The sequence below is a fragment of the Lolium perenne genome, chromosome 4 (assembly GCF_019359855.2).
Source record: "Lolium perenne isolate Kyuss_39 chromosome 4, Kyuss_2.0, whole genome shotgun sequence".
In the NCBI taxonomy this organism is placed as follows: domain Eukaryota; kingdom Viridiplantae; phylum Streptophyta; class Magnoliopsida; order Poales; family Poaceae; genus Lolium; species Lolium perenne.
Genome location: NC_067247.2, coordinates 29,914,285 through 29,939,771, shown reverse-complemented (window position 1 = coordinate 29,939,771; position 25,487 = coordinate 29,914,285). Strand labels below are relative to the sequence as shown.

The 25,487-nt window shown below is 41.6% G+C and overlaps 2 protein-coding genes across 2 annotated transcripts; one reads left to right on the top strand and one right to left on the bottom strand.

Annotated features, from left to right (window-relative positions):
* Window positions 1-3,646: 3,646 nt before the first annotated feature.
* Window positions 3,647-7,290, top strand: LOC127292048 (proteasome subunit beta type-5). Its single transcript, XM_051321398.2, has 7 exons — window positions 3,647-3,861; window positions 3,974-4,103; window positions 5,597-5,703; window positions 5,778-5,912; window positions 5,991-6,094; window positions 6,178-6,278; window positions 6,951-7,290. Exons 1-7 carry the CDS (start codon window positions 3,736-3,738, stop codon window positions 7,076-7,078), a joined length of 831 nt encoding a protein of 276 aa, XP_051177358.1. The 5' UTR covers window positions 3,647-3,735; the 3' UTR covers window positions 7,079-7,290.
* An 872-nt stretch (window positions 7,291-8,162) lies between these two features.
* On the bottom strand, window positions 8,163-23,549 carry LOC127346662 (F-box protein At5g03100-like). The gene is made up of 4 exons (XM_051372937.1): window positions 22,776-23,549; window positions 8,681-8,836; window positions 8,376-8,574; window positions 8,163-8,206 (listed from the first exon to the last, which is right to left on the bottom strand). The coding sequence occupies exons 1-4, from the start codon at window positions 23,547-23,549 to the stop codon at window positions 8,163-8,165; spliced, it is 1,173 nt and encodes a 390-aa protein (XP_051228897.1).
* Between the last annotated feature and the right edge of the window lie 1,938 nt (window positions 23,550-25,487).

The following is a 25,487-nucleotide window of genomic DNA, read 5'->3' as shown; positions in this document are numbered from 1 at the left end:
GTGTGATGCGTACAACAGCAAGTTTTCCTTCAGTAAGAAACCAAGGTTTATCGAACCAGTAGGAGCCAAGAAGCACATTGAAGGTTGATGGCGGCGGAGTGTAGTGCGGCGCAACACCAGGGATTCCGGCGCCAACATGGAACCTGCACAACACAACCAAGATACTTTGTCCCAACGTAACAGTGAGGTTGTCAATCTCACCGGCTTGCTGTAACAAAGGATTAGATGTATAGTGTGGATGATGATTGTTTGCAGAAAATAGTAGAACGAGTATTGCAGTAGATTGTATTTGATGTAAAAGAATGGACCGGGGTCCACAGTTCACTAGAGGCGTCTCTCCCATAAGAATAAGCATGTTGGGTGAACAAATTACAGTTGGGTAATTGACAAATAAAGAGGGCATGACCATGCACATACATGTTATGATGAGTATTGTGAGATTTAATTGGGCATTACGACAAAGTACATAGACCGCTATCCAACATGCATCTATGCCTAAAAAGTCCACCTTCAGGTTATCATCCGAACCCCCTCCAGTATTAAGTTGCAAACAACAAACAATTGCATTAAGTATGGTGCGTAATGTAATCAACAAATACATCCTTAGACATAGCATTGATGTTTTATCCCTAGTGGCAACATCACATCCACAACCTTAGAGGTTTCTGTCACTCCCCCAGATTTAATGGAGACATGAACCCACTATCGAGCATAAATACTCCCTCTTGGAGTTACACGCAAAAACTTGGCCAGAGCCTCTACTAGTAACGGAGAGCATGCAAGATCATAAACAACACAAAGATAGATTGATAATCAACATAGCATAGTATTCCATATTCATCAGATCCCAACAAACACAACATGTAGCATTACAGATAGATGATCTTGATCATGTTAGGCAGCTCACAAGATCCAACAATGATAGCACAATTAGGAGAAGACGACCATCTAGCTACTGCTATGGACCCATAGTCCAGGGGTGAACTACTCACTCATCACTCCGGAGGCGACCATGGCGGTGAAGAGTCCTCCGGGAGATGATTCCCCTCTCCGGCAGGGTGCCGGAGGCGATCTCCTGAATCCCCCGAGATGGGATTGGCAGCGGCATCTCTGGAAGGTTTTCCGTATCGTGGCTATCGGTACTGGAGTTATTCTCGACGAAGGCTTAAGTAGGCGGAAGAGTAAGGTTTAGGGGCGACGCGAGGGACCCACACCACAGGGCCGCGCGGCCAGGGGCTGGGCCGCGCCGCCCTAGTATGGCGTCGCCTCGTCGCCCCACTTCGTATCTCCCCCGGTGTTCTGGAAGCTTCGTGGAAAAATAAGATCCTAGGCGTTGATTTCGTCCAATTCCGAGAATATTTCCTTACTAGGATTTCTGAAACCAAAAACAGCAGAAACAAAGAATCGGCTCTTCGGCATCTCGTTAATAGGTTAGTGCCGGAAAATGCATAAATATGACATAAAGTATGTATAAAACATGTAGGTATCATCAATAAAGTAGCATGGAACATAAGAAATTATCGATACGTTGGAGACGTATCACACCTCTAGTGAAATGTGGACCCCGGTCCATTCTTTTACATCGAATACAATCTACTGCAATACTCGTTCTACTGTTCTATGCAAACATCATCATCCACACTATACATCTAATCCTTTGTTATAGCAAGCCGGTGAGATTGACAACCTCACTGTCACGTTGGGGCAAAGTAATTTGGTTGTGTTGTGTAGGTTCCACGTTGGCGCCGGAATCCCTGGTGTTGCACCGCACTACACTCCGCCGCCATCAACCTTCAACGTGCTTCTTGGCTCCTACTGGTTCGATAAACCTTGGTTTCTTACTGAGGGAAACTTACTGCTGTACGCATCACACCTTCCACTTGGGGTTCCCAACGGCCGCGTGCTGAACGGAGAGACACACGTCAACTGCGCGCAAGCAAAGTGAAACCTGCACGGTGACGAGCTCATGTCCACCTGAAGAACATGCCTCCGTCGGCTCCAACGAATCACCAACATGTGCCAACAACAACTTGAGGCTTGCCACCTCCTCACGAAGGGGGCGAGTCGCCTCCTCGACGCGCGTAACAACCAACTGTGTGAGCTCCATGCGTAGCAAGGAAATCTGACACTGAATTATTTGTGAATTAAAACATGTACCATCATCATTTGTGAATTAAAACATGTATGATCACTTAGAGGTAACATCAGTTCACACAATAGCTATGTTTTCATTAGCCAAAAATAATGGATAAGGGTAAAATACCTTTCAAATCTCCCCTCTTTTGTTAACGATGAAAACCGAGTTAGAGTTTCAAAAGATATTATAGTAGGCTTAGAGGCCTTGTTTCCTTGTAATATATTAAGTAAGCTTCGCATAATGTATACACTTGGTTGAATTTTCCTTTAAACACAAAGTGCACGAAATAGAATATGAGAAGCTCTCCCAAGGAAATGAACATGTCATAAACAAGTTATAAGCATGGATATCTAAATATAAGGATATAGCGAGCATAGCACAACATAGATAGAAATCCAATTATCACATAGATTTAATACAAACTTGTCCAACACACAAGCTTAAAGCAAATGGTTTGAATGAAAATAACAAATGATGGTACAAACCAATAAAGACGGAATAAAGTAGTAAGATTTGTACATACGGTGAACCCGGAACCCCGACAAAATAACAAGTATCCCTAGTAAACTATACTCACTTCTCTTCCTTTGGCATCGAAACACCAAAAATGTACAAGTAGTAGATGAGACTCATGCTCAAACCCCATAAAACGAGTCCGGGTCCCGACGTTGTTGAGCAGCTCCCTTGGACTCTTAATCTTCAGCGTCATCACCTCCATCATCATGGCCTGTACTTGCTAAGGTGCAATCTCATCAGCAGATTGCGGGGAGCTCAAGGAGTAGCGAAAGAAGTGAAGGGGTATCCTTGGACCATCACGTGGCGCATGGGAGTGTGTTGCTTGTGCGGACACCTAGGGCGGTCAGAAGGTGGAAGAGATGCGGCGGGCCGCAATCTTCTCTATGAGAATAGATGAAGCACTCGTCTATAGTTTGTACACAGTGTTCTGTGTTGGGTTCATGATGTGAAGCTCTGAAAAACATGTGGGGTGCCGGTACAACAAATTCTCGGATGTAAACTCGTGTACGGATTAACATTCATTGTTTCCCGGGAGATAATCTGGTTAATGTGAAATTTAAGTGTGTTCCAAATAAGTTTGTGTGGATAGATATTATGTATTTTTTAAATATGCTGCACGTACCAAAATTGTAGCTTGTTGTATCAAAAAAGGAAAATAAAATTGAGATAACTTATGAAATGGGTATGGGAGATATTTTTTTGTGATTGAAAACCTTTTTTCTGACATGAAATACCTGTTATAATTGTTTCCGTGGAGCGAGTGAAGAGAAAATTTTAAATTCTTTTTTTTTAGAAAAAGAGTGAATGTTAATTTATCGAGGAAAAATAGAAGGATGGTTCGGTGTTATGGGCTGAGACGAACTGGGCTGACAAGTCTCCTCTTACAGAAAAAAAACTGTCCGAGCCGAAGTCCAACACGGGCCCAACCCATTTATAAACCGGTTCCTAGCCCAGGCAGCAAGGCCTCTTCTCTTCTTCTTAACCCGCCCGCAAGAAAGAAACAGAGCCTTAGTAGAAGAAGAAAAGGACTCACTCTCCGTTCGTCGCCTCCGCCGCTGCTCCACCTCCACGCCGTCGACAAGATGAGGCTGGACACCTCCGCCCTCGACAACCACTTCGCCGCCGCCGCCGGCAACGAGTTCAGCGGGATCCTCGCCACCGACAACCTGCCCTCCCTCGAGTTTCCCGAGGTCGCCACCTGCAACGACGTGAGCCACCCCGATCCCTCGATCCCCCCCTTTTTTTTTTACCGCGATCCGCCGGATTCGGCCGGCGCGCTCCAGCCTCTGATCTGTGCGCTCGTGTGTGTTCCGGTGACAGTTCGATGGGTTCCAGAAGGCGACCAAGGAGATGCTCAACCACAAGAAGGGAACGACCACACTCGCCTTCATCTTCGACAAGGGCGTCATCGTCGCCGCCGACTCCCGTGCCAGCATGGGCGGGTACATATGTGAGCGCCCCGGCCCCGTCCCCGTCTTCTCTTCCTTCCTTGCGCTCGCGTTTCGCTGCTAGGGTTTGGTGCCTGATTTAGGGTCGGAAATTTTAGATCTCCACGCATGATTTGATTCATGTGTCAATCGATCAGGAGACGTTTGCGATTATTGATACTGCTGGTGTTTTTTGCTTACGAATGCAAAGGTACTGATTGGATTATGTGTCAATCGATTAGGAGCTCGGCTTAGCTGACTTTGCCGATGCCTGTACCTTTGGTTTAGCCAGAGTGAGGCTAGTCGTTTGGATTGATACCTTTGCTTTTAAGGGCAATCAACAAACTAACGCAAGCTGGTACGTATAGGCATCATAGGAAATGTAACATAATTTGACATAGAATAGATATAGTGCTCACATTCTTCATCCACACAACCTCAGTCTCATCATATAATATCATCTTGTTGACATCATCAAAGTTAGCACCACTCAAGTTTTTTGCCTCTAATATAATCTTCCACTGCGCTTTCAGCTTGTGAAACTCGTGATAAACTTGCCTCTGTGTGAATGTTGTGAAACTTTTCATTGATTTGTGTTGCACACTCTTGGTGATTTGTCTCCTTGAAAAAAATTTGTTTCCCCTCAGACATAATCTTCTCTTTGTAGTAGCATAGCAGTTCATCAACAATTTGGGGGTGCCACACCACGTTGTTGCCTGCCATGTCTCTGTGGCGTCATTAAAATTGTAGAATGTTTAGACAGGATAATGACCTTGAGATGCAAATGACATTCCACTCATAAGGAGAAAACATAATTTCGAAAAAAAGCATGGTTACAAGTCATTGTGATGAGTGACACAACATAGAATCAACATATTCAAACAAAAAACTTGATTAATACAAATCAACCATCTAATACAAATCAGCCATGCCTAATCGGCTCTCCCAGCTGAGCGAGGCTATCCTGGCCCGACGAAGCTAGCTGGCCCTCAAAAGCTAGTTTTTATTCGGGTACCAAACGCCTACCCTAGCCGAGCGAGGCTATAACTGTTTTTGCTGGGGAACCAAACGTACCCTTGGATGCTAGTTCTCTGTAGGAACTAAAGGAGTTATCTCTTTAATGGAACTAGTGTTGATAGAGTGCTGATCAGTATTTGATGATACACTAACACTTTCTGATGATACATACAGTTGGTTGCAAGTCTGCTAATTGAAGGTCCAATGTTTGTGCACAATGATTTGCTCCCTCTGCGGTTTGGAGAAGGACAATAGAATGCTTTGGGATTTTGTAGTATATATAAGTTAGTATACAAGTCGTAGACATCCAAGCAAGTATCCTAAAATCTCTATTTCTGTGCAAGCCCTGATCCTTATTAAACTTTCTCTTGCATGTGTGTTGCCATTGAAAAACTTTCCGAAAGATCATTTGTTGTGGGAGGCGTTTGCTTCATGCAAGGATTCTCACTTAGCAGGGTGTATTTCTGTTTTACATGACCGCATGTCTCTTTTTCTGCAGCTTCACAAACTGTGAGGAAAATCATTGAGATCAATCCCTACATGCTGGGGACGATGGCTGGAGGGGCTGCTGATTGCCAATTTTGGCATAGAAACTTGGGTGTCAAGGTAAAAATATCATTCGCTTCTCTACTTGCATTTCATCTTTGCATAGTAGGACTAACAAGAGGTTCTTTTTTCAGTGCCGGCTCCATGAGCTCGCGAACAAGCGAAGGATCTCTATTGCTGGTTCTTCAAAGACATTGGCCAATATCCTTTATTCATATCGTGGGATGGGTCTTTCAATCGGTACAATGATTGCTGGATTTGATGAAACAGTGAGTAGTCCTTTGACAAATTTAGTTTCCTTAAGCTGTATGGTAGGTCTATGCTTAACAATTTCTTTCTTGATCTAGGGTCCGGGCTTGTACTATGTTGATAGTGAGGGTGCAAGGCTCAAGGGAACCCGGTTCTCTGTTGGTTCTGGTTCTCTATATGCTTATGGTATCTTGGATGAGGGGTAGGTTTTTTTATACCTCTGCTTTGTTGCTGCTCATGTTAACTTGAAGTTGCATGCCCTTATGTTTGTGCTTTACCTTTCAGTTACAAATTCAACATGCCAATTGAGGAAGCTGCTGAGTTAGCTCGGCGGGCTATCTATCATGCAACACACCGTGACGGTGCAAGTGGTGGCTGTGTTAGTGGTATGCATTCTCTTTCTGAGTCTATTTCTATCTGGTTTAGACTTTCCTGCATTACTGTCTACTTATGCAGGCTAGTCTCATACAAGACCAATCATTTTTTGTCCCTTCAGCAATAACAGCAACTTAATAACATTTAATGTTCTTCAACTCTATAATCTGTGCGTGCTGTTGTCAATTCAGTTGTACACCATGAAGCCTTGGTCATGTTATCATCTTTGATATGGTTATGCTGCATCCATGATCTAATCAAGTACTACCTCCATTCCAAAATAAGTGACTCAGATTTTTCTAGATAGGGATGTATCTGGACGCATTTCAATGTTCAGATACATCTATGTATATAGAAAAAGTTGAGTCACTTTTTTTTTTCCAAACGGAGCGAATAATGAACAATTAGTGCTGAAGCCCCGGTGATAGGCTTGTAGGACATGGCCGCTTAATCTTTTGCCACAAACATAAGATCCCTATGGTCCTACTCAAGGTAGAGATTTTGCTTTCTTTTGGTTTTGGGTTTAGGTGCTTGTGGGTCCTGATCGATCAAAACTACGTGACTTATGTGCTTCATATAACTTTTTATGAAAGTAAAGTTGAAACATGAAATTCCTCTTTATCATCTGATCCCACCTTAGTGTATGTATTGTGGCTGACATCACCAGTTTATTTCGATTTTAGTCTACTACGTTGGCCCTGATGGATGGAAGAAGCTCTCAGGAGATGATGTCGGGGAGCTGCACTACCAGTACAACCCAGTTCAGGAAGCTTTTGTCGAACAGCAAATGGCCGAGGTCCCTGCTGCATGAACTTGATCTGCTGCGAAATGTGAGCTGGGCGCATGTATCCAGGGCCTGTGGACTGTGGAAGCACCTTGTTTATGAACTCGGGATTGTTTGTCTCTGTCACGTTAGAGACCCGCTGATATTCCTGGGCAACTTTCATGCACCTGTTATGACAATGTGATTGTAGACTGGTGATATAGATGTTTGCATTTAAGTTTTATTTGAATTCTTTTCTCTGTGCTATTGTGTGTGGCTGCTATATATTGTCTGTGCCTCAGGTTTCCTGATTGCAAATGTGTCTTGGCAAAGATAGCTCTTCACAGTGGCTGACTGGCGCAGCGGGTGTGCGCACCGGTTGGTGCCGTGGTTGTGGTGCTACAACGAACTGAAAACTGATCCTGAGAGGGATATATAAACTTCACTGTACGTGTACAAAATAGCGTTGCAAGTCGGCAATACTGGTACAAGCATAATTACGTACTCCGTACATTATGCACACTCCCATCTACGAGTACATTATGCACACTCCCATCTACATTTCGTAGCTCATCAGCAGATTGCGGGGAGCGAAAGAAGTGAAGGGGTATCGTTGGAACATCACGTCGTGCAAGGGAGTTTGTTGCTTGTGCCGACACCTAGGGCGGTCAGATGTTGTGGTATCAATGAGGAAATCTCGTAGTTAAGCCCCACAGACTAGGTAAGTTTGCCGAACTGCCTTAACAAATCCCCCCCTAGCGGAGATAATCTGACCAGGTTTTTTTTTCATCGCGTGGACCAGGTTATAGCTAAGTTGATTAAGTCGCCACAAAATGGATAATTAACATTGCCAACATGATTAATTAGTGACAAGTTGCATCTTACATAACATATCTCACTTGTCGATAATCACGTGTCTTAAATTAAACAAAGATGTGAATTGCATCTCTGAGGCATCGGATTCAAATACTAAGATCACATGGGTATAAAAATATCAAATCCGATACAGGAAAGTCCGTTGGCAATGTATATATCTCGATATCCATCTCTGCAAGTGCTAGCTTTATATTTGATCTGTATACTTCTGAACGATAGAAAGAAAAATTCAAGAGTGTTCAGATATTTGAAATGATCAACTCTCTATGAAGCTGAAACTTGTGCAGGCAAAATTAAAACCTGTGAAAAAACAGTGAAAAAAACACGGTTAGCTAAGTAGCCAGACTTACCGATTGTCGATAGAAACCAAAAATCGACGTCATGGTCATGCACGACTTGCTGAATTTATTGAACGGTAATTACTAATTACATGAATATTTGGAATAGAAGTTCACATAGACTGGCTTACGTTCAGATTGTGAGCAGCTTCCTTGGATGCTGATTTTGGCGAGAGGTACTCCACATGCACTTAACACCCTCAAGACCTTGAAAACCCTTCTACCGACTTCTTGACACTTAATTTCTACGGTCTCAAGGCGCTCAAACGTTTTCTGCTCAGATGTAACTGTATCATAGCTTCCTTTTGTTTTCAACTCATACGATGGTTTCTACATATAAAAATAGAAGTGATACATATGTTAACATTGTAAAACAGAAATATGACAATAAAACTATCTATCCATCTGAATATATATTTATGAACATATTACGTACCTTGGAAAATTCAAAAGTGAGCTTCTCAAGAACTGGTGAGTGCCAAAGAAGACACGCAAGCTCACTTTTGTCGTCATATATGCACCAGTCATTAAGCACCAGAGTCTTCAGCTTGCTAAATGTAGGACACCATTTCAAATCCCTTTGCAAAATAGCCTAGACACATCACAATAAATACTGATAGAGTATATGCGGAAATGTATTGATGTTAAGTATGTTATGCAATCGAGAAAAGACATTGGTTCCTATACTTAAAACAAAGACAATTTTGTCAATATGGTATGGCCGATGCCATGGCATTGGTTTCAGAAAAGTGATAAGCGAGTAGACACAGATTGTATAAGGTTTACAGAAGATTATGTGGAATAAAATAATACTGCATTTGAAAGTGCATGGAGCCCCCATGTGTGGTTTTGGTAATTAATGACAATCCCTATGGACTAATGTTTGCATTGAGTTATATTTGTAGGAGTTGTCCATAGGCAATTCTTGAACCATATGTTGGCTTCAAGGTTGCAATAAGAAGAAATTGATGAAGGATATCAAGTGTCAAGTATGTCTTGAAGATGAAGATGAAGTGAGCCCTCAAGCTACTTCAAGACATCAACATGATGAAGAATGAAGAAATGAAGTGCAAGTTCAAGATGAGCCATCTCGAAGAGATCCTTTGCTTGAGTCTTGCCATCCATATGGTGATCATGGATATGTGAAGATGCGCCGAAGAAGAAGCTCTCCCATGGTGGATTATGGGGGAGCAATCCACAAGACTTCGTCAAGCAAGCACAAGCAAGAAAGGCGTTCCATCTTGTTGAGGTCAAGATCGTCGTCATCGAGCTCAAGTGGAATGCGCAAGTATAAGGTTTGCTCTTGATAGGGTTTGTTTCTCACCGGTCTCATAGTGTAGTTGGAGACCGGTTTATAGTTTAGTTGCCGTACTATCAAGAGGGCTCTCGAGTGAGTAACTCGATCGTATCGTTCGGAGAGAGCTCAAACCTTTGCATCCTTGCATCATCTTTCTTGGTTGTTATTTGGACCTTATCCATGTGATGTTTTAGAGCTTGTGCTTATTCTCATGACAAGCTCTAGTTCATCGAAAACGGATTTCGCATAGATCACTTGTTGCGTTTTCGAGTTTGGTTCATCATCTTTCTTGGTTGTTATTTGGACCTTATCCATGTGATGTTTTAGAGCTTGTGCTTATTCTCATGACAAGCTCTAGTTCATCGAAAACGGATTTCGCATAGATCACTTGTTGCGTTTTCGAGTTTGGTTCATCATCTTTCTTGGTTTTATTTGGATCTTATCCATGTGATGTTTTAGAGCTTGTGCTTATTCTCATGACAAGCTCTAGTTCATTGAGAATGGTTTTTCCATGGGCAACTTGTTGCATTTTCAAGATTGGAGGTTTTACTGGGTATGTCTTTTTGAGATAGGTCAAACCTTTCTTCATTTGTTTCTATCCTCCTTTGCTGGACTATGATGTTTCTATGCATATTGTTGTAGAGCTCATTGTTGTGATTTCAACGAGCCCAAGATCATCGAAATCGGAGTCCGGATGCAAAAGTTATGCTCGTTTTAGTTTTGGTGTTTCTGCAGTTTTCTTAGGCCGGATATTTTGGAAATATCCGGGCCGGATTATCCGGGCCGGATATTTCGGAAGTATCCGGCCCCAAATCGTCTAAGGACCGGAAGAAAAGCAGCTCTGGATAGGGGCCGGATTTTTGGCCGGATTTTGTCCAGGTTTTGTCCACGAGGCCGGATTATCCGGCCCCGGATAATCCGGCCCCAACTTGGGCCGGAATATCCGGCCCTGTTTTTGCCCAAACGGCTCGATTTTCTTGGGGGTATAAATACCCCCTTCTTCCTCCTTGGGCTGTGCTTCTCTCACTCTCTCTCTCCTCCATTGTTGAACTAGAGAAGCTTGCTCTATCTCTCAATCCCTCCATGATTCTTGCCCCCATTTGAGGGAAAAGAGAGGAGATCTAGATCTACATTTCTACCAATCAAATCCATCTCTTTGTGAGTGGAACTCTCTAGATCTTGATCTTGGTGTTCTTTGTGAATTCCTTTGTTCTTCCTCTCTTATTCCCCCAATAGCTTTTGTAGCTTTGTTGGAATTTGAGAGAGAAGGACTTGAGCATCTTTGTGGTGTTCTTGCCATTGCATTTGGTGCATCGGTTTGAGTTCTCCACGGTGATTCGTGGAGGTGAAAGCAAGGAAGTTGTTACTCTTGGGTTCTTGGAACCCTAGACGGATTCTAGGCCTTTGTGGCGATTTGTTGGGAGCCTCCAATTAAGTTGTGGATGTGTGCCCCAATCTTTGTGTAAGGCCCGGTTTCCGCCTCGAAGGAAATCCCTTAGTGGAACCGTGACCTAGGCCTTTGTGGCGAGGGTCACCGGAGATTTAGGTGAGGCGCCTTCGTGGCGTTCGGTGTGTGGTGTGAGTACCGCATCTTGGGGTGAGGCCTTTGTGGCGTTGGTGTGCATCGAGCAACCACACCTCAAGGTGAGCCTCTTGTGGCGTTCGGGAGCACTAAGCAACCGCACCTCTCCACCGGAGATTAGCACTCGCAAGAGTGTGAACTCCGGGATAAATCATCGTCTCCCGCGTGCCTCGGTTATCTCTATACCCGAGCTCTTTACTTATGCACCTTACCTTGTGATAGCCATCGTGCTTGAAGTTATATATATCTTGCTATCACATACTTGCTTGTATTGCTTAGCATAAGTTGTTGGTGCACATAGGTGAACTCTTGCTTAGAATAAGTTGTTGGTGCACATAGGTGAACCATAGTATATATGCTTTGGGCTTGACAAAGTAAACGCTAGTTTTATTCCGCATTTGTTAAGCCCATCTCGTAAAAGTTTTAAATCGCCTATTCACCCCCCTCTAGGCGACATCCGTGTCCTTTCAATTGGTATCGAGCAAGGTCTCTCATTCTTAGGCTTCACCGCCTTGAGAGTAAAGATGTCGGTTAGGGGATTAGATCACAATAACTTGTTTATATTTGATGGCACAAATTATGATCTATGGAAAATTTATGTGCTTAATATTTTGCGGGGTATTTCCCCGAACATGGAGCGATTTCTTGACATGGGTTTTTCTTCTCCTAAGGATCCCCAAAATTTATCTTATGAGGAGAAGAAAAACTCTTGTCTCGATGCTCTTACTTCTCATGTGTTTTCCATTGTTGTGAGCAATGTAGTTACTTCTTCAATCATGCCTTTTGGGAGCGCTCATGAATTATGGACAAAGCTTCGAGATAAATATGATGTGTCCAATATCATTGAGGATGATTGTATTGCTTCCACTTCCGGCCGTGATGAGTTCTCATCTTCATCCACTTCACCAAAGTGTTTCAAGACACAAGGTAATGATATGGTGAGTGGTGATGGAAATTGCAATGTTGGTATTGAGCTTACTATTGATGATCCTTCATCTATATCTCATTGCAATGGTTCATCTTTGGACTTAAACACATCTAGCACTAGAAATGATTTACATGCTTGTGTTGATAGTCCTTGCATATCATGTGTAAGTTGCTTGAAAAAATCTAATGATGATATGCTTGCATTGTCTTGTGGCCATGATAAAAATGATTCTATTTCCTCTAGTTGTTGTGTGTCTAACAATGTAGAGGAAACCAAAGATTCTATTGGTCAAGACAAGATCTTGAAAGGAGCCTCAAGTAACTCCTCATCTTTATTTCACGGTCCTCATATATGCCTTATGGCCAAGGGTTCCACGGTACCTCCTACCATGGAACCTAATATGTCTCGTGGTGATAAGAATGAGGATGAATATGAAGAAGAGGATTGGGTTGTCTCTCTACGCGATAAAGGTGAGAGTGTATTCAAGGTTCTTTACAAAGATAAAATTGCTAGCTCTCACTTCTTTGAAATCTTGACTACCGCTATTGAGAGCCAAAAACTTATTTGGATGCATGAGAACACCATTGATAAAAGGGTGCTCTTGAACGAGAGTATGCCGATGATGTAGCATCTTTAAAGAATGATCTTGAAGAAGAACAAGAGACCGTAGCCTCTCTTGAGGAGCAACTTCAAACCCTTGAGGTGTCTCAAAATGAAATATTTGCTAAACTCACTAAAGAAAGAGACCATGCTAAAGCTAAATTAAAATTGCTTAAAAATGAAAAGTTCAAAGTTGGTGTTGGCCATGATAAACTTGTTAAGGATCTAGATGATCTAGACAAGGCCCACAAGGCCTTGGAGAGCGAACACTCTATCCTCACCAAGTCATATGAGCAACTACAAGCTTCATATTTAAAAGAGCATGCTATGTTACCTTCTCTTCTTAATATGTCTTGTGATGATGCTTGTGCTACTAACTCTACTTCTTGTGAAGCATCTATCTTGAAGGAGAATGTTGAGCTAAGGGCTCAACTTGAATTGCTAACTAGCAATTATGGGAAATTGGAAGAAAATCATGGAAAGCTTTCTAGCTCCCATGAGGATCTTCTAGCCTCCCATGATAGGCTAAAGTTAGCTCATGAGACTATCATATCGAAGGCAACACCTTGTGAGCCTCATGTGGATACTAGCACTACTACCCAAAATGCTATATTGCCATGTGCTAGTCCTAGTAATTCATCCACTCATAGTATTGCTAAATCTTGTGATGAATTATCTTCCTTGCCTTGTTGCTCTAACAATGAAGGTTCTACTTCCTCTAGTACTTGTGTTGTTACTAACCATGTAGAGGAAATCAAAGAGCTCAAGGCCCAAGTCACTTCTTTGAAGACCGACTTGGTAAAGAGTCATGAAGGGAAATGCAAACTTGACACGATGTTAAGTGTGCAACAATCCCCCAATGACAAGAGTGGACTTGGATTCAAATCCAACAACAAGAACAAGTCCAAGAACAACAACAACAAGAAGGGCCAAGTACAAGTCAAAGACCCGGCCAAGATTGTTTGCTTCAAGTGCAAAATTGAAGGGCACCATGTTAGATCTTGCCCTTTGAAGAAGAAGCAAAAAGGGAAGCGGCCTCAAGCTCAAACTCATATTCAACCTCAAGTTGAAGAAATTCCACTTCCCAAGAAGAATCAAGCCAATGCTCCCATTGTGGAGAAATCTAGTGAGAAGAAGGAGAAGAAAAGAACTTGCTACATATGCCGTGAGAAGGGCCACATCTCCTCTTTTTGCACTATTGGTACCTCATCCAACTCTATCTCCATTGATGATGTTTATTCTCTTTGTAAGGATGAGGGTGGCAATGTGTTTGCCAAATATGTTGGTGCTCAAAGTGGTGTCAAGAAAAGAACCATTTGGGTTGCCAAGCCTATTGTGACTAACCTCTTAGGACCCAACTTAGTTGGGGACCAACAATCCAAAACTTGATCAATAGGTACTTTTTGGAGGGCATTGGAGACTTGGCTACATCATGAAGAATTAAGGGATCTTCATCATTTATATTATATCAAGCCAAGTCTTTTGATTATCTTGCTACAATCATATATCCAATGTTCCTCCTTGCGGTAACATGTTCTCAACTCATTTATATTGAAAGTTACTCGCCCCTTTGCATGTGTTAGTTTTGTTCCTAACATGTGTTTGTATATGTTGTGCTTCCTAATAGTTTTGCTTGAGAAATCAAGTCTATGAATGTTGGGTTGCACACCATGTATTTGTGTTTGTGTTGGAGCCTCTTTGCATCTTGGTGTATCTTATATGGCTCTTATGAGCGATTAATGGACAATCCCATTTTGGGGGAGTGATATTCCTTTGGGAATTTCATGATCCTAAACAATGTGTGTACATGAGGAATGTCACTTAGAATTGATATTGCAAGATTATCTAGTCGCTATGTGGTATGTCATCTTCATGAGAAATTCAAATTCTAATGTCCATTAATATCTCTACTTGGATCTTTTTGCCTCTTGTGAAAATAAATTCCTTATCACATTATGGGGGAGTAATAAGCTTTGTGCATATTACAAGCCTAGAAAATGTGAACATTTGAGGTTGTGTCACATAGAATTGATACCGTAAATTATCTCTCTCCTATGTGGCATGTTTGCTCAAACAAGCTCCAATTTGCTTAAATGGCTTCATTGCTAATATCTTTGTGGATCTTATTTGTGTAAGTTTTTCTTGGCATGGTTTTTCACAACGTGTCCCTCAATACATTTTTGGAAAACCATGTGCTTCAAGTCATACTATTAATTGCTTTGCATGTTGGTATGAATACTATTAATTGCTTTGCATGTTGGTATGAATACTATTAATTGCTTTGCATGTTGGTATGAATACTATTAATTGCCTTGCATGTTGGTATGACTAAATGAAGCTATCAAGAAACTTTCTTTGCATGATGGTTAACTCTTATCTTTTACCATATGCTTTGTTCGTTGTAAATATGATCTTATGTATACTTACAAACTACCACCGGGAAATATTTCCTAATACCTCTTGTCCTAGGACAATTGGTAATCAATTATGAGGTAGATATTTATTGATCATATCTACATTGGCTCTTGTGTTTAAATTGCCTTATTTATTGCCATGAATTTGTTGTGCTTTGACTCCCATGTGTCTTCCTTGCATCTTATGGATCTTGTGTTTAAATTGCCTTATTTATTGCCATGAATTTGTTGTGCTTTGACTCCCATGTGTTCTTTTTTCTATTCAAACTTTCTTAGCTTTTTTTTAGATATAGGTAGTGTGATGATCCTAGTTGTGTGCATTTTGTATCCATATTCTAAATCCTAGATAATGCACTAATCTTGGGGGAGCTCTCCTATATTTGTTATATAAACTTCTCTTGATCTTTATCAAAAATTTGGTTTTGGGAGTCATAAATTTTCTTTTTGGTACTGTGTGCCATCATAAAAAGTGTCGAGGGTTTGGTTTATTTGTTGGAACCTTGCTCTCTTGGGATTTGGTTATCTCATTCCTTTGTGCTTAGGTTTAATTAGCTTCTTATAATGAGATAAGTCTTTGGAGTCAATCTTGTGTTGATTTGATTCTTTGATATAATTTGGACAACCATTGTCTCTTGGTTTATTTGGTGTTTTGTCCAAATTGTATCTTCCTTTGGTTCTTGAAAGTATTGTGCATGCATATTTAATATATGTATATCTTATGGCATGTGTCACTTTCTTTGATCCAATATATAGGGTAAACTCCATCAAATCCTAATTTGGCTAAGATGTGCATGAAATTCAATTTCATATCTATATGCACATAGAATTGTGGAGTTTGTCCTATATGTTGTAGTGTGTCTAACTACTTCGGACCCAATTAGTTTGGGGACCATTTTGTACTTACCTTTGTGTTAGGTACAATGGATATGCATTGAATGCTTGTCTCACTCTTGGAAAGAAGTGGTGACTCAATGGTAACGTGAGGCAAGCTAGGATGATCAACGAACACATATCTACTACATCCACACCAATGCTATCTTGGTAACAAGTATCTTCTCATGCATACTTTTCTTGTATCCAACCTTATGGTTGCATCTTGGCATGAATCTCTTGATTTGCAAATGTTGTGCTTCTTGCAAAAGTCTTAATGAAACCTCTTTATTGTGAATGTGAGTAATTTGAGATGAGTGCATGTGTTGGGAAGTATTTTAAATCATGCTCATGATTCATCCATCCCAACTATGCCTATCTAGCAATTTTGTTGCATATCAATTCCTCAAGGCTCTCACATGTGCAATATAGATGAAAGTGCAAATTTAGTTACTTCTTTTGGTATCCCCGTTTGTGATACTTGTTGCCTTTCTCAAATGCATCCCAACTATCTTCTATCCCTTGTTGATATTTGTGATGTATTTTAGTTGTTTGTGGTTGAAGTTCATGAATGTACAATAAGATAATATTGAGCCTTTGGCCATGCTATTAAGCAAAAATCTTATTGGTATATTGCATGACTTCGTCTTGGATATCATGCTATTTTTCTTGTGTATCTATTTGGTGTGTGCATGTTTCTTTGTGGATAAATATCTTTGTGATATTGTCCACTTAGAGAAACTTATACACATAAGAGATGATACATCTCCATTTGATATCTTTTTTATTTGTTGCATGTTGATTGGTCATGCTAAGAAATATAATTCATTGAAGACTATGATGATGCTTTTTGCTCATCCATATAATAGTCTTATAATATGCTTTATCATGCCTTTCACATATCTTCTTGGTTGAGCCTTTTATTATGGTGCCTCTTACTTTTTGCTCAACTATTTGTTTGTTGCAAGTGTTAAGCTTATTTCTCTATCTATGATCTATTCCAAATGTTTGTGTTTTAAATGGTAATGAGGGAGTGAGGATTCCATGTTATGCATATTGTATTCAAATACAACATTTTAATTTATGCATGTACCTTGGGGAGCTTCCTCATTTGATTTAGAGCACTATCTTGTGGTGATCATTAGAGTTTGATTCACTTGGTATCTTTTGTTTTTGAATGATATTATGGGAGTGATGATTCCATGTTTGTGCACTTTATACTCCAATGCAAATTGTCTAGTTTTGTGCACAAACCTTGGGGAGCTTCCTCATATTATTTAGAGCAATCTTCTTGATCTTATCATAATATCTATCTTTCTTTTGGTATCCTCTTTGTGACTCATTTGGTTGCTTGCTTCATTTGTTGAAGCTTCTTGACTTTGTTATCTTTTTGCAATCTTTGATCCTATCTATAGTGTGATTCCTTCCGAATATTCGCCATTGGATATGTGCATTTGATTCCACTCAAATTATGAGAAATGCACACGCTATGGAGGAACTCTCACTATATTAGCCTTTTAAATTTTTCACCCATTTCGGCAATTGGTGCCAATGGGGGAGAAGTTTGGAGGGTTTAAGGGAATTTGGTTATGTCTTTGCTTTGTGCTTAAGCATGTGCCTTTATTGCATTGCATCTTGTTGCTTTGCATAGTTGAATATTTAGAGGAAACTCCACTAGGCTTTGAATGCCAATATATGCAATGAAAGTCAAGATCATTCACACATGCATATATTATGGGGGAGTTTGCTCTATATATTCAACTTATTTGTTACTTAAATTCCTTATATAAACCCTCTCAAAGAGATTGTCATCAATTACCAAAATGGGGGAGATTGAAAGTGCATGGAGCCCCCATGTGTGGTTTTGGTAATTAATGACAATCCCTATGGACTAATGTTTGCATTGAGTTATATTTGTAGGAGTTGTCCATAGGCAATTCTTGAACCATATGTTGGCTTCAAGGTTGCAATAAGAAGAAATTGATGAAGGATATCAAGTGTCAAGTATGTCTTGAAGATGAAGATGAAGTGAGCCCTCAAGCTACTTCAAGACATCAACATGATGAAGAATGAAGAAATGAAGTGCAAGTTCAAGATGAGCCATCTCGAAGAGATCCTTTGCTTGAGTCTTGCCATCCATATGGTGATCATGGATATGTGAAGATGCGCCGAAGAAGAAGCTCTCCCATGGTGGATTATGGGGGAGCAATCCACAAGACTTCGTCAAGCAAGCACAAGCAAGAAAGGCGTTCCATCTTGTTGAGGTCAAGATCGTCGTCATCGAGCTCAAGTGGAATGCGCAAGTATAAGGTTTGCTCTTGATAGGGTTTGTTTCTCACCGGTCTCATAGTGTAGTTGGAGACCGGTTTATAGTTTAGTTGCCGTGTTGGCTTCAAGGTTGCAATAAGAAGAAATTGATGAAGGATATCAAGTGTCAAGTATGTCTTGAAGATGAAGATGAAGTGAGCCCTCAAGCTACTTCAAGACATCAACATGATGAAGAATGAAGAAATGAAGTGCAAGTTCAAGATGAGCCATCTCGAAGAGATCCTTTGCTTGAGTCTTGCCATCCATATGGTGATCATGGATATGTGAAGATGCGCCGAAGAAGAAGCTCTCCCATGGTGGATTATGGGGGAGCAATCCACAAGACTTCGTCAAGCAAGCACAAGCAAGAAAGGCGTTCCATCTTGTTGAGGTCAAGATCGTCGTCATCGAGCTCAAGTGGAATGCGCAAGTATAAGGTTTGCTCTTGATAGGGTTTGTTTCTCACCGGTCTCATAGTGTAGTTGGAGACCGGTTTATAGTTTAGTTGCCGTACTATCAAGAGGGCTCTCGAGTGAGTAACTCGATCGTATCGTTCGGAGAGAGCTCAAACCTTTGCATCCTTGCATCATCTTTCTTGGTTGTTATTTGGACCTTATCCATGTGATGTTTTAGAGCTTGTGCTTATTCTCATGACAAGCTCTAGTTCATCGAAAACGGATTTCGCATAGATCACTTGTTGCGTTTTCGAGTTTGGTTCATCATCTTTCTTGGTTGTTATTTGGACCTTATCCATGTGATGTTTTAGAGCTTGTGCTTATTCTCATGACAAGCTCTAGTTCATCGAAAACGGATTTCGCATAGATCACTTGTTGCGTTTTCGAGTTTGGTTCATCATCTTTCTTGGTTTTATTTGGATCTTATCCATGTGATGTTTTAGAGCTTGTGCTTATTCTCATGACAAGCTCTAGTTCATTGAGAATGGTTTTTCCATGGGCAACTTGTTGCATTTTCAAGATTGGAGGTTTTACCGGTATGTCTTTTTGAGATAGGTCAAACCTTTCTTCATTTGTTTCTATCCTCCTTTGCTGGACTATGATGTTTCTATGCATATTGTTGTAGAGCTCATTGTTGTGATTTCAACGAGCCCAAGATCATCGAAATCGGAGTCCGGATGCAAAAGTTATGCCCGTTTTAGTTTTGGTGTTTCTGCAGTTTTCTTAGGCCGGATATTTTGGAAATATCCGGGCCGGATTATCCGGGCCGGATATTTCGGAAATATCCGGCCCCCCCGAAATCGTCTAAGGACCGGAAGAAAAGCAGCTCTGGATAGGGGCCGGATTTTTGGCCGGATTTTGTCCAGGTTTTGTCCCTGAGGCCGGATTATCCGGGGGCTCCGGCCCCCGGATAATCCGGCCCCAACTTGGGCCGGAATATCCGGCCCTGTTTTTGCCCAAACGGCTCGATTTTCTTGGGGGGTATAAATACCCCCCTTCTTCCTCCTTGGGCTGTGCTTCTCTCACTCTCTCTCTCCTCCATTGTTGAACTAGAGAAGCTTGCTCTATCTCTCAATCCCTCCATGATTCTTGCCCCCATTTGAGGGAAAAGAGAGAGGAGATCTAGATCTACATTTCTACCAATCAAATCCATCTCTTTGTGAGTGGAACTCTCTAGATCTTGATCTTGGTGTTCTTTGTGAATTCCTTTGTTCTTCCTCTCTTATTCCCCCAATAGCTTTTGTAGCTTTGTTGGAATTTGAGAGAGAAGGACTTGAGCATCTTTGTGGTGTTCTTGCCATTGCATTTGGTGCATCGGTTTGAGTTCTCCACGGTGATTCGTGGAGGTGAAAGCAAGGAAGTTGTTACTCTTGGGTTCTTGGAACCCTAGACGGATTCTAGGCCTTTGTGGCGATTTGTTGGGAGCCTCCAATTAAGTTGTGGATGTGTGCCCCAATCTTTGTGTAAGGCCCGGTTTCCGCCTCGAAGGAAATCCCTTAGTGGAACCGTGACCTAGGCCTTTGTGGCGAGGGTCACCGGAGATTTAGGTGAGGCGCCTTCGTGGCGTTCGGTGTGTGGTGTGAGTACCGCATCTTGGGGTGAGGCCTTTGTGGCGTTGGTGTGCATCGAGCAACCACACCTCAAGGTGAGCCTCTTGTGGCGTTCGGGAGCACTAAGCAACCGCACCTCTCCACCGGAGATTAGCACTCGCAAGAGTGTGAACTCCGGGATAAATCATCGTCTCCCGCGTGCCTCGGTTATCTCTATACCCGAGCTCTTTACTTATGCACCTTACCTTGTGATAGCCATCGTGCTTGAAGTTATATATATCTTGCTATCACATACTTGCTTGTATTGCTTAGCATAAGTTGTTGGTGCACATAGGTGAACTCTTGCTTAGAATAAGTTGTTGGTGCACATAGGTGAACCATAGTATATATGCTTTGGGCTTGACAAAGTAAACGCTAGTTTTATTCCGCATTTGTTAAGCCCATCTCGTAAAAGTTTTAAATCGCCTATTCACCCCCCCCCCTCTAGGCGACATCCGTGTCCTTTCAGCATTAATTTTTGTAATTACAACAACTCCATATAGATAGTAAAAGGTAAAAAATTGTTTGAACCAATCCATAAAATTTGAAGAATTGAGAAAATTAAAATCATGAATACCCATGGATGGTTGTTACTTTCTCAAATTTTCAACGTCTCCAGGGGGCTTATGAAATTTATCACCTTTCAGACAAATTCCTTCTAAAATTCCTAGATTTTAGAGCTGTATTTGCATATTTGTTTCCACTTTTTCAGGAAACTGTATAGAACCTTTTTTAAAAGGTTTCCTATTTCTGAAGTCCAATTAACTGTGGTCCCATGGTGCAGTGCAATTTTTATACAAATGATTCAAAATGTACAAATTCTATACAAATGAATAATGTACAGTTCAATTTTTCTTTGGGTATATACCAAAAGGCATTATGTAATTAAGTGGAATACATAACAGAAGGACACCCTTTTTCAAATAAAGTCTGTGCTATTTTAACAAATCATTTAAAAATCAACATTCCCTAGTGATAATCAGATCGGCAAATACACCGCTCACGTACCATGTCTATGGTGTAACTAGCGAAAATACACGCACGTCTACCATTTGTCCATTTGTCCAATCGAGATAAACTACGTTAAATATAGTATTATCAGACACGAATCTTCTTTTACGCTATTCTTATGTAAAGACAGGGTGTAGAACACTTTACGGTTTGTATCATCTTGGTGTGATGTTTTGATTCAAGGAAATCTCCATTGGCCCGAAAAAAAACAGCGAATCACAATATTTCATAGTACTTCCTCTAGTTCATATTAGTTGACTTAACTTTATCTTGATAGATAAAGTTGAATCAATTAATTTGGATCAAAGAGAGTAGTACAAAAAATAAAAAATAAGGACAAAAATCATGCTGTCCTGCCTAAGAACGGAAATAGGTTGTGTTTCTCGTAATTTCAGAAGACAGGTACTCCCTCTGTCCAAAAAAAAATCTCATTTTTTCTAGATACAAATATATTTACATCTAAAACAAGTCTAGATGCGAATGTATCTAGATAAAAATGGGACACTTATATTAGAATGGAGGTAGTAGTAATTAAAGAGTAATTCAGATATTACTAGAGGACAAAAGCAATGTTCATATTGTACACATATTCACCACCACTAGTAGAGACCAAGGCTTATATTTTTAACTTCAAAGAGTATTAGCATCGCTTGTGCTACGAACTCAAACTAAAGGGTGCATTAGCACCGGTTCGTGCGGTTAGAACGCCGCAGGGGACTTGTAGAATTTTAGCACCGGTTCGTGAGGGACATTTAGCACCGAATCGTGGCACGAATTGATGCTAAAGGGTTGACGTCAGTCACGTAGCAGACGCAAAACCTTTGCCTATAAATTCAGCTCGCCCTAGCCAGCCCTCTCTGTTTTTTCTTAGTGGAAGGTATAAGGGTTGTGTGCTTGTTTATTATGGATAATGATGATCCATAGAAATTATATTGTACATATGCATGAACATGTACCTATCATTATAATATGTATGGCAAAGCATGATGAAAGAGGTCACTTCGATCTCTATATTTATAACAATGTTGTGTAATATAATGGTTTGTTGTATGTGTGCATTAACATATTTCAAATGGCAATCCCTGGGTGCAGACTCTGCCGCAGCAGAAAAATAGCGCCAAAACACTGCCGCGATAACGTTTCGGTGCACTTCCCTGCTGCGGCAAGAAAACACTCCAAAACGCTGCCGCAGCAAAAACCTTTAACAACAGTTCGTGTTACGAACCGGTGCTAAAGGTTCTCCGTCCGGACGCTCGGTAGCCGCCACGTGCACAACCGATACTAAAAGGAGAGATGATTTGCACCGGTTGTGCAACCGGTGAAAAAGGCCTTTACCAACCGGTGCGTTTTCTACTAGTGCACACGAGCTTCTTCTTTTTTAAAGCATATTCAACATACTTGTTGAGCCGTCGCATGAGATTAGTCTTGGGCTGGATAAGGATATACTCCTATAACTTTAAGCAAAACAAGAAACAAACCTGTCCACGGGAAGACGAAGCCATGAGCTCCAAAGTCGTCGCCTCCGACAGGGCATCAAGAAGCATGCTACGGCTGCCGCAGTCCTTAGCCTCTTTGCCCCACAAAAGCAGCACGGTCGCCGCAGTTAACGACGGCATGCTCTCGAGAAGGCACCGAGGAGGTCCCTCCAGGTGCAGCCAGCGGAGGCTGGGCGTGGCGATCCTGGTGCTCGTCTTGGTGGACGAAACGAATGAACAGTCGGCGAGGCTGAGACGCCGCAGCGAGCTCGACGCGATGGTCTTGCAGTCGAGGAGGCATTTGCTGAGGCAGAGATGCAGCAGCGCCGGGCAGCGGGAGAGGTCGAGGAAGTCCCCGTCGATTCTGACGGAGCGGAGGCGCAGCGTCGTCAGGTGCCGGGCGGCGAGCGGCCCGCGCGTGAGCCTGAGCATCTCGGAAGGCTGCTCCGCGCTGGCGGCGAAAGCGAGCGTCTGACACGTCAGCGCGCCGTGCCGGATCCACATGTCGACGTCGTCGTCGTCGTACTCGTTGCTGCAGTGGCCGACGTCGATCTCGAGCGTGCGCAGCGGCGAGACGCCGTCCCGGAGGAGTAGGAAGCGGTTGATGAAGGTGGAGGCGTCCGGGCCGGGGACGCGGAGGGCGGGGCTGGATCTCCATTGGTGGCGCCAGCGGCGGGAGAGCGCGGAGGACGAGACGGCGTTGCGCGACGGGAGGAAGGAGAGCACGTGCTGGAGGACGTGGTCCGGCAGCGTGCTGAAGAGGTCGACGCCGCTCATGATCCCAGATGTGGCGGCGCGCGGTGTATGTAGTGTAGTACGTACGCAGTATATATGTCGATCGATCGGCAGGGTTTGGTGGTATCAAACTACCAATCCCTATAAAAATGGTAACACCAAGAGCAGAATATGAATATCCGGTATTTCCATATTCCCTTCGACCCACGGCGTGAATGTTCCGAGCGTTCCTTTTCTTCCCCTTTACCCAGATGCACGTGCTGCCATGGACCTCGAGCTACAGACACCAGGACGATCAGCGCAATGGATGGGTGCTCGCCGTTGACACGTCGAAGAAGACGAGCGACTGAATTCGGTTGTGAAAGAATCATTAGGTTAGGACTGGTGTACATTGCAAATAAGATACCAGAAGAATACTAATCACCTCTGATGTACAAATAATAAATATCCATGCTTCGCAAAAAATCTTGATTTACTTTTTCTAAGCACCACTCTTTACTCTAATCATCTCCTATTGTACACAACGTAAAAAATAGCGCGCTAAGTGAAATATTGTGGCATTCTAAAATACGATATGCACGTTATAATGTGCTAATAGCGTGCTATTTTACAAAATAGTGTTTCAACAAAAAATATAAAAAATAAAATATCGCATGTGTACTAAGGATTTTAGCAGCTCAAAAATTGTACTGAACTACTGATCACAATGATCAACAAATCAAATTCATAAAGTGTGGATCATAATGAAAGACAAAGATTTGTCACCGTCTAATAAGTAACACCAACAATTCGACAACCATAGTCCAAAACTAGATGGAAAATTAAGATTCATGAAAAACAACAGCCAATTGCATAGTCTAGGTAAACAACTAAGGAGCCAACATCATAGCAGAAGTAGTAATTAATTAAATTCAGATGAAGTAGATGGATATTGCATTGGGTCATCATCTGATTTATAAGAAGAACCATCATATTGTAGCTCACCATCACGAAAAACTGGAAGCAAGTTCTCCTTTCTAGGCGATAAACTTTTTTCCTTTTTGTTGCAACATCAGCTCTTACTCGTTATGATGTTAATTTTTCTTCTTCAACATGTACACGTCGTGTGAGGAGGAGTGGGAACTGTCGATATGGTCTTGTGGTTGACGACGGGTTGAATGGTTTGGGGTTAGAAATAGGGATTTCGGAGGCTTGTGGGCCAAAAGATCCAAGATGGCTGCTCCATTTCCCCGCGAAAGATGGCGCCGCTAGCGAGCTAAATATGCGTAGCGGAGTGTTCAATCTCCAAATACTCCCCCGTTCAAATTTACTCTATATTCTAGAAAAAAAGAGGCACATTAGTGTTGCATTTATTAGTACTATTTAAGTACTTCCTCCTGTCCATTTTATGTTGTGCATAATTTTCTGTGCAAGTCAAACTGTGCAAACTTTGACCAAGAGTATATATAATAATACAAAGATCTACCATGTCAAATACATATAATATGAAATTATATGTCATAACAGTTCTAAGAATATTATTATTTTGTTATATATGTTTATATTTTTATTAATATGGATAATTAAACTTTACGAAGTTTGACTTTGACCAAAGCCTATATGCAACATATTTTGGGCAGGAGGGAGTATGTGAACAACCAATCCAAGCTACATCGAAAATAGCAACCTCCAAGAGAAAGAGCAAAATCAGTTTGTTTTCAGTGTTGTTGTTGACCAAAAACTAAAATGTACTAGTAGTATATTTTAGAGCAAATTTTGAGTCTACTAGACCATGAATGCACGCTTTGCTGCGCCCGTCCGTCTTGAGAAAAAAATGATAATAATTTTTAGAATAGTCTTTATAGTACAAACTGTAACAAAAAAAAAAAGTTTGAGCTAATATAGAGTTTAATGTAGTTGCCTCAGGCATGCCGTGTGCTTTCACAAGGTACCCACTTGAATAAATCTGCATCACATGTGCATTTAGGGTTGAAATCATAT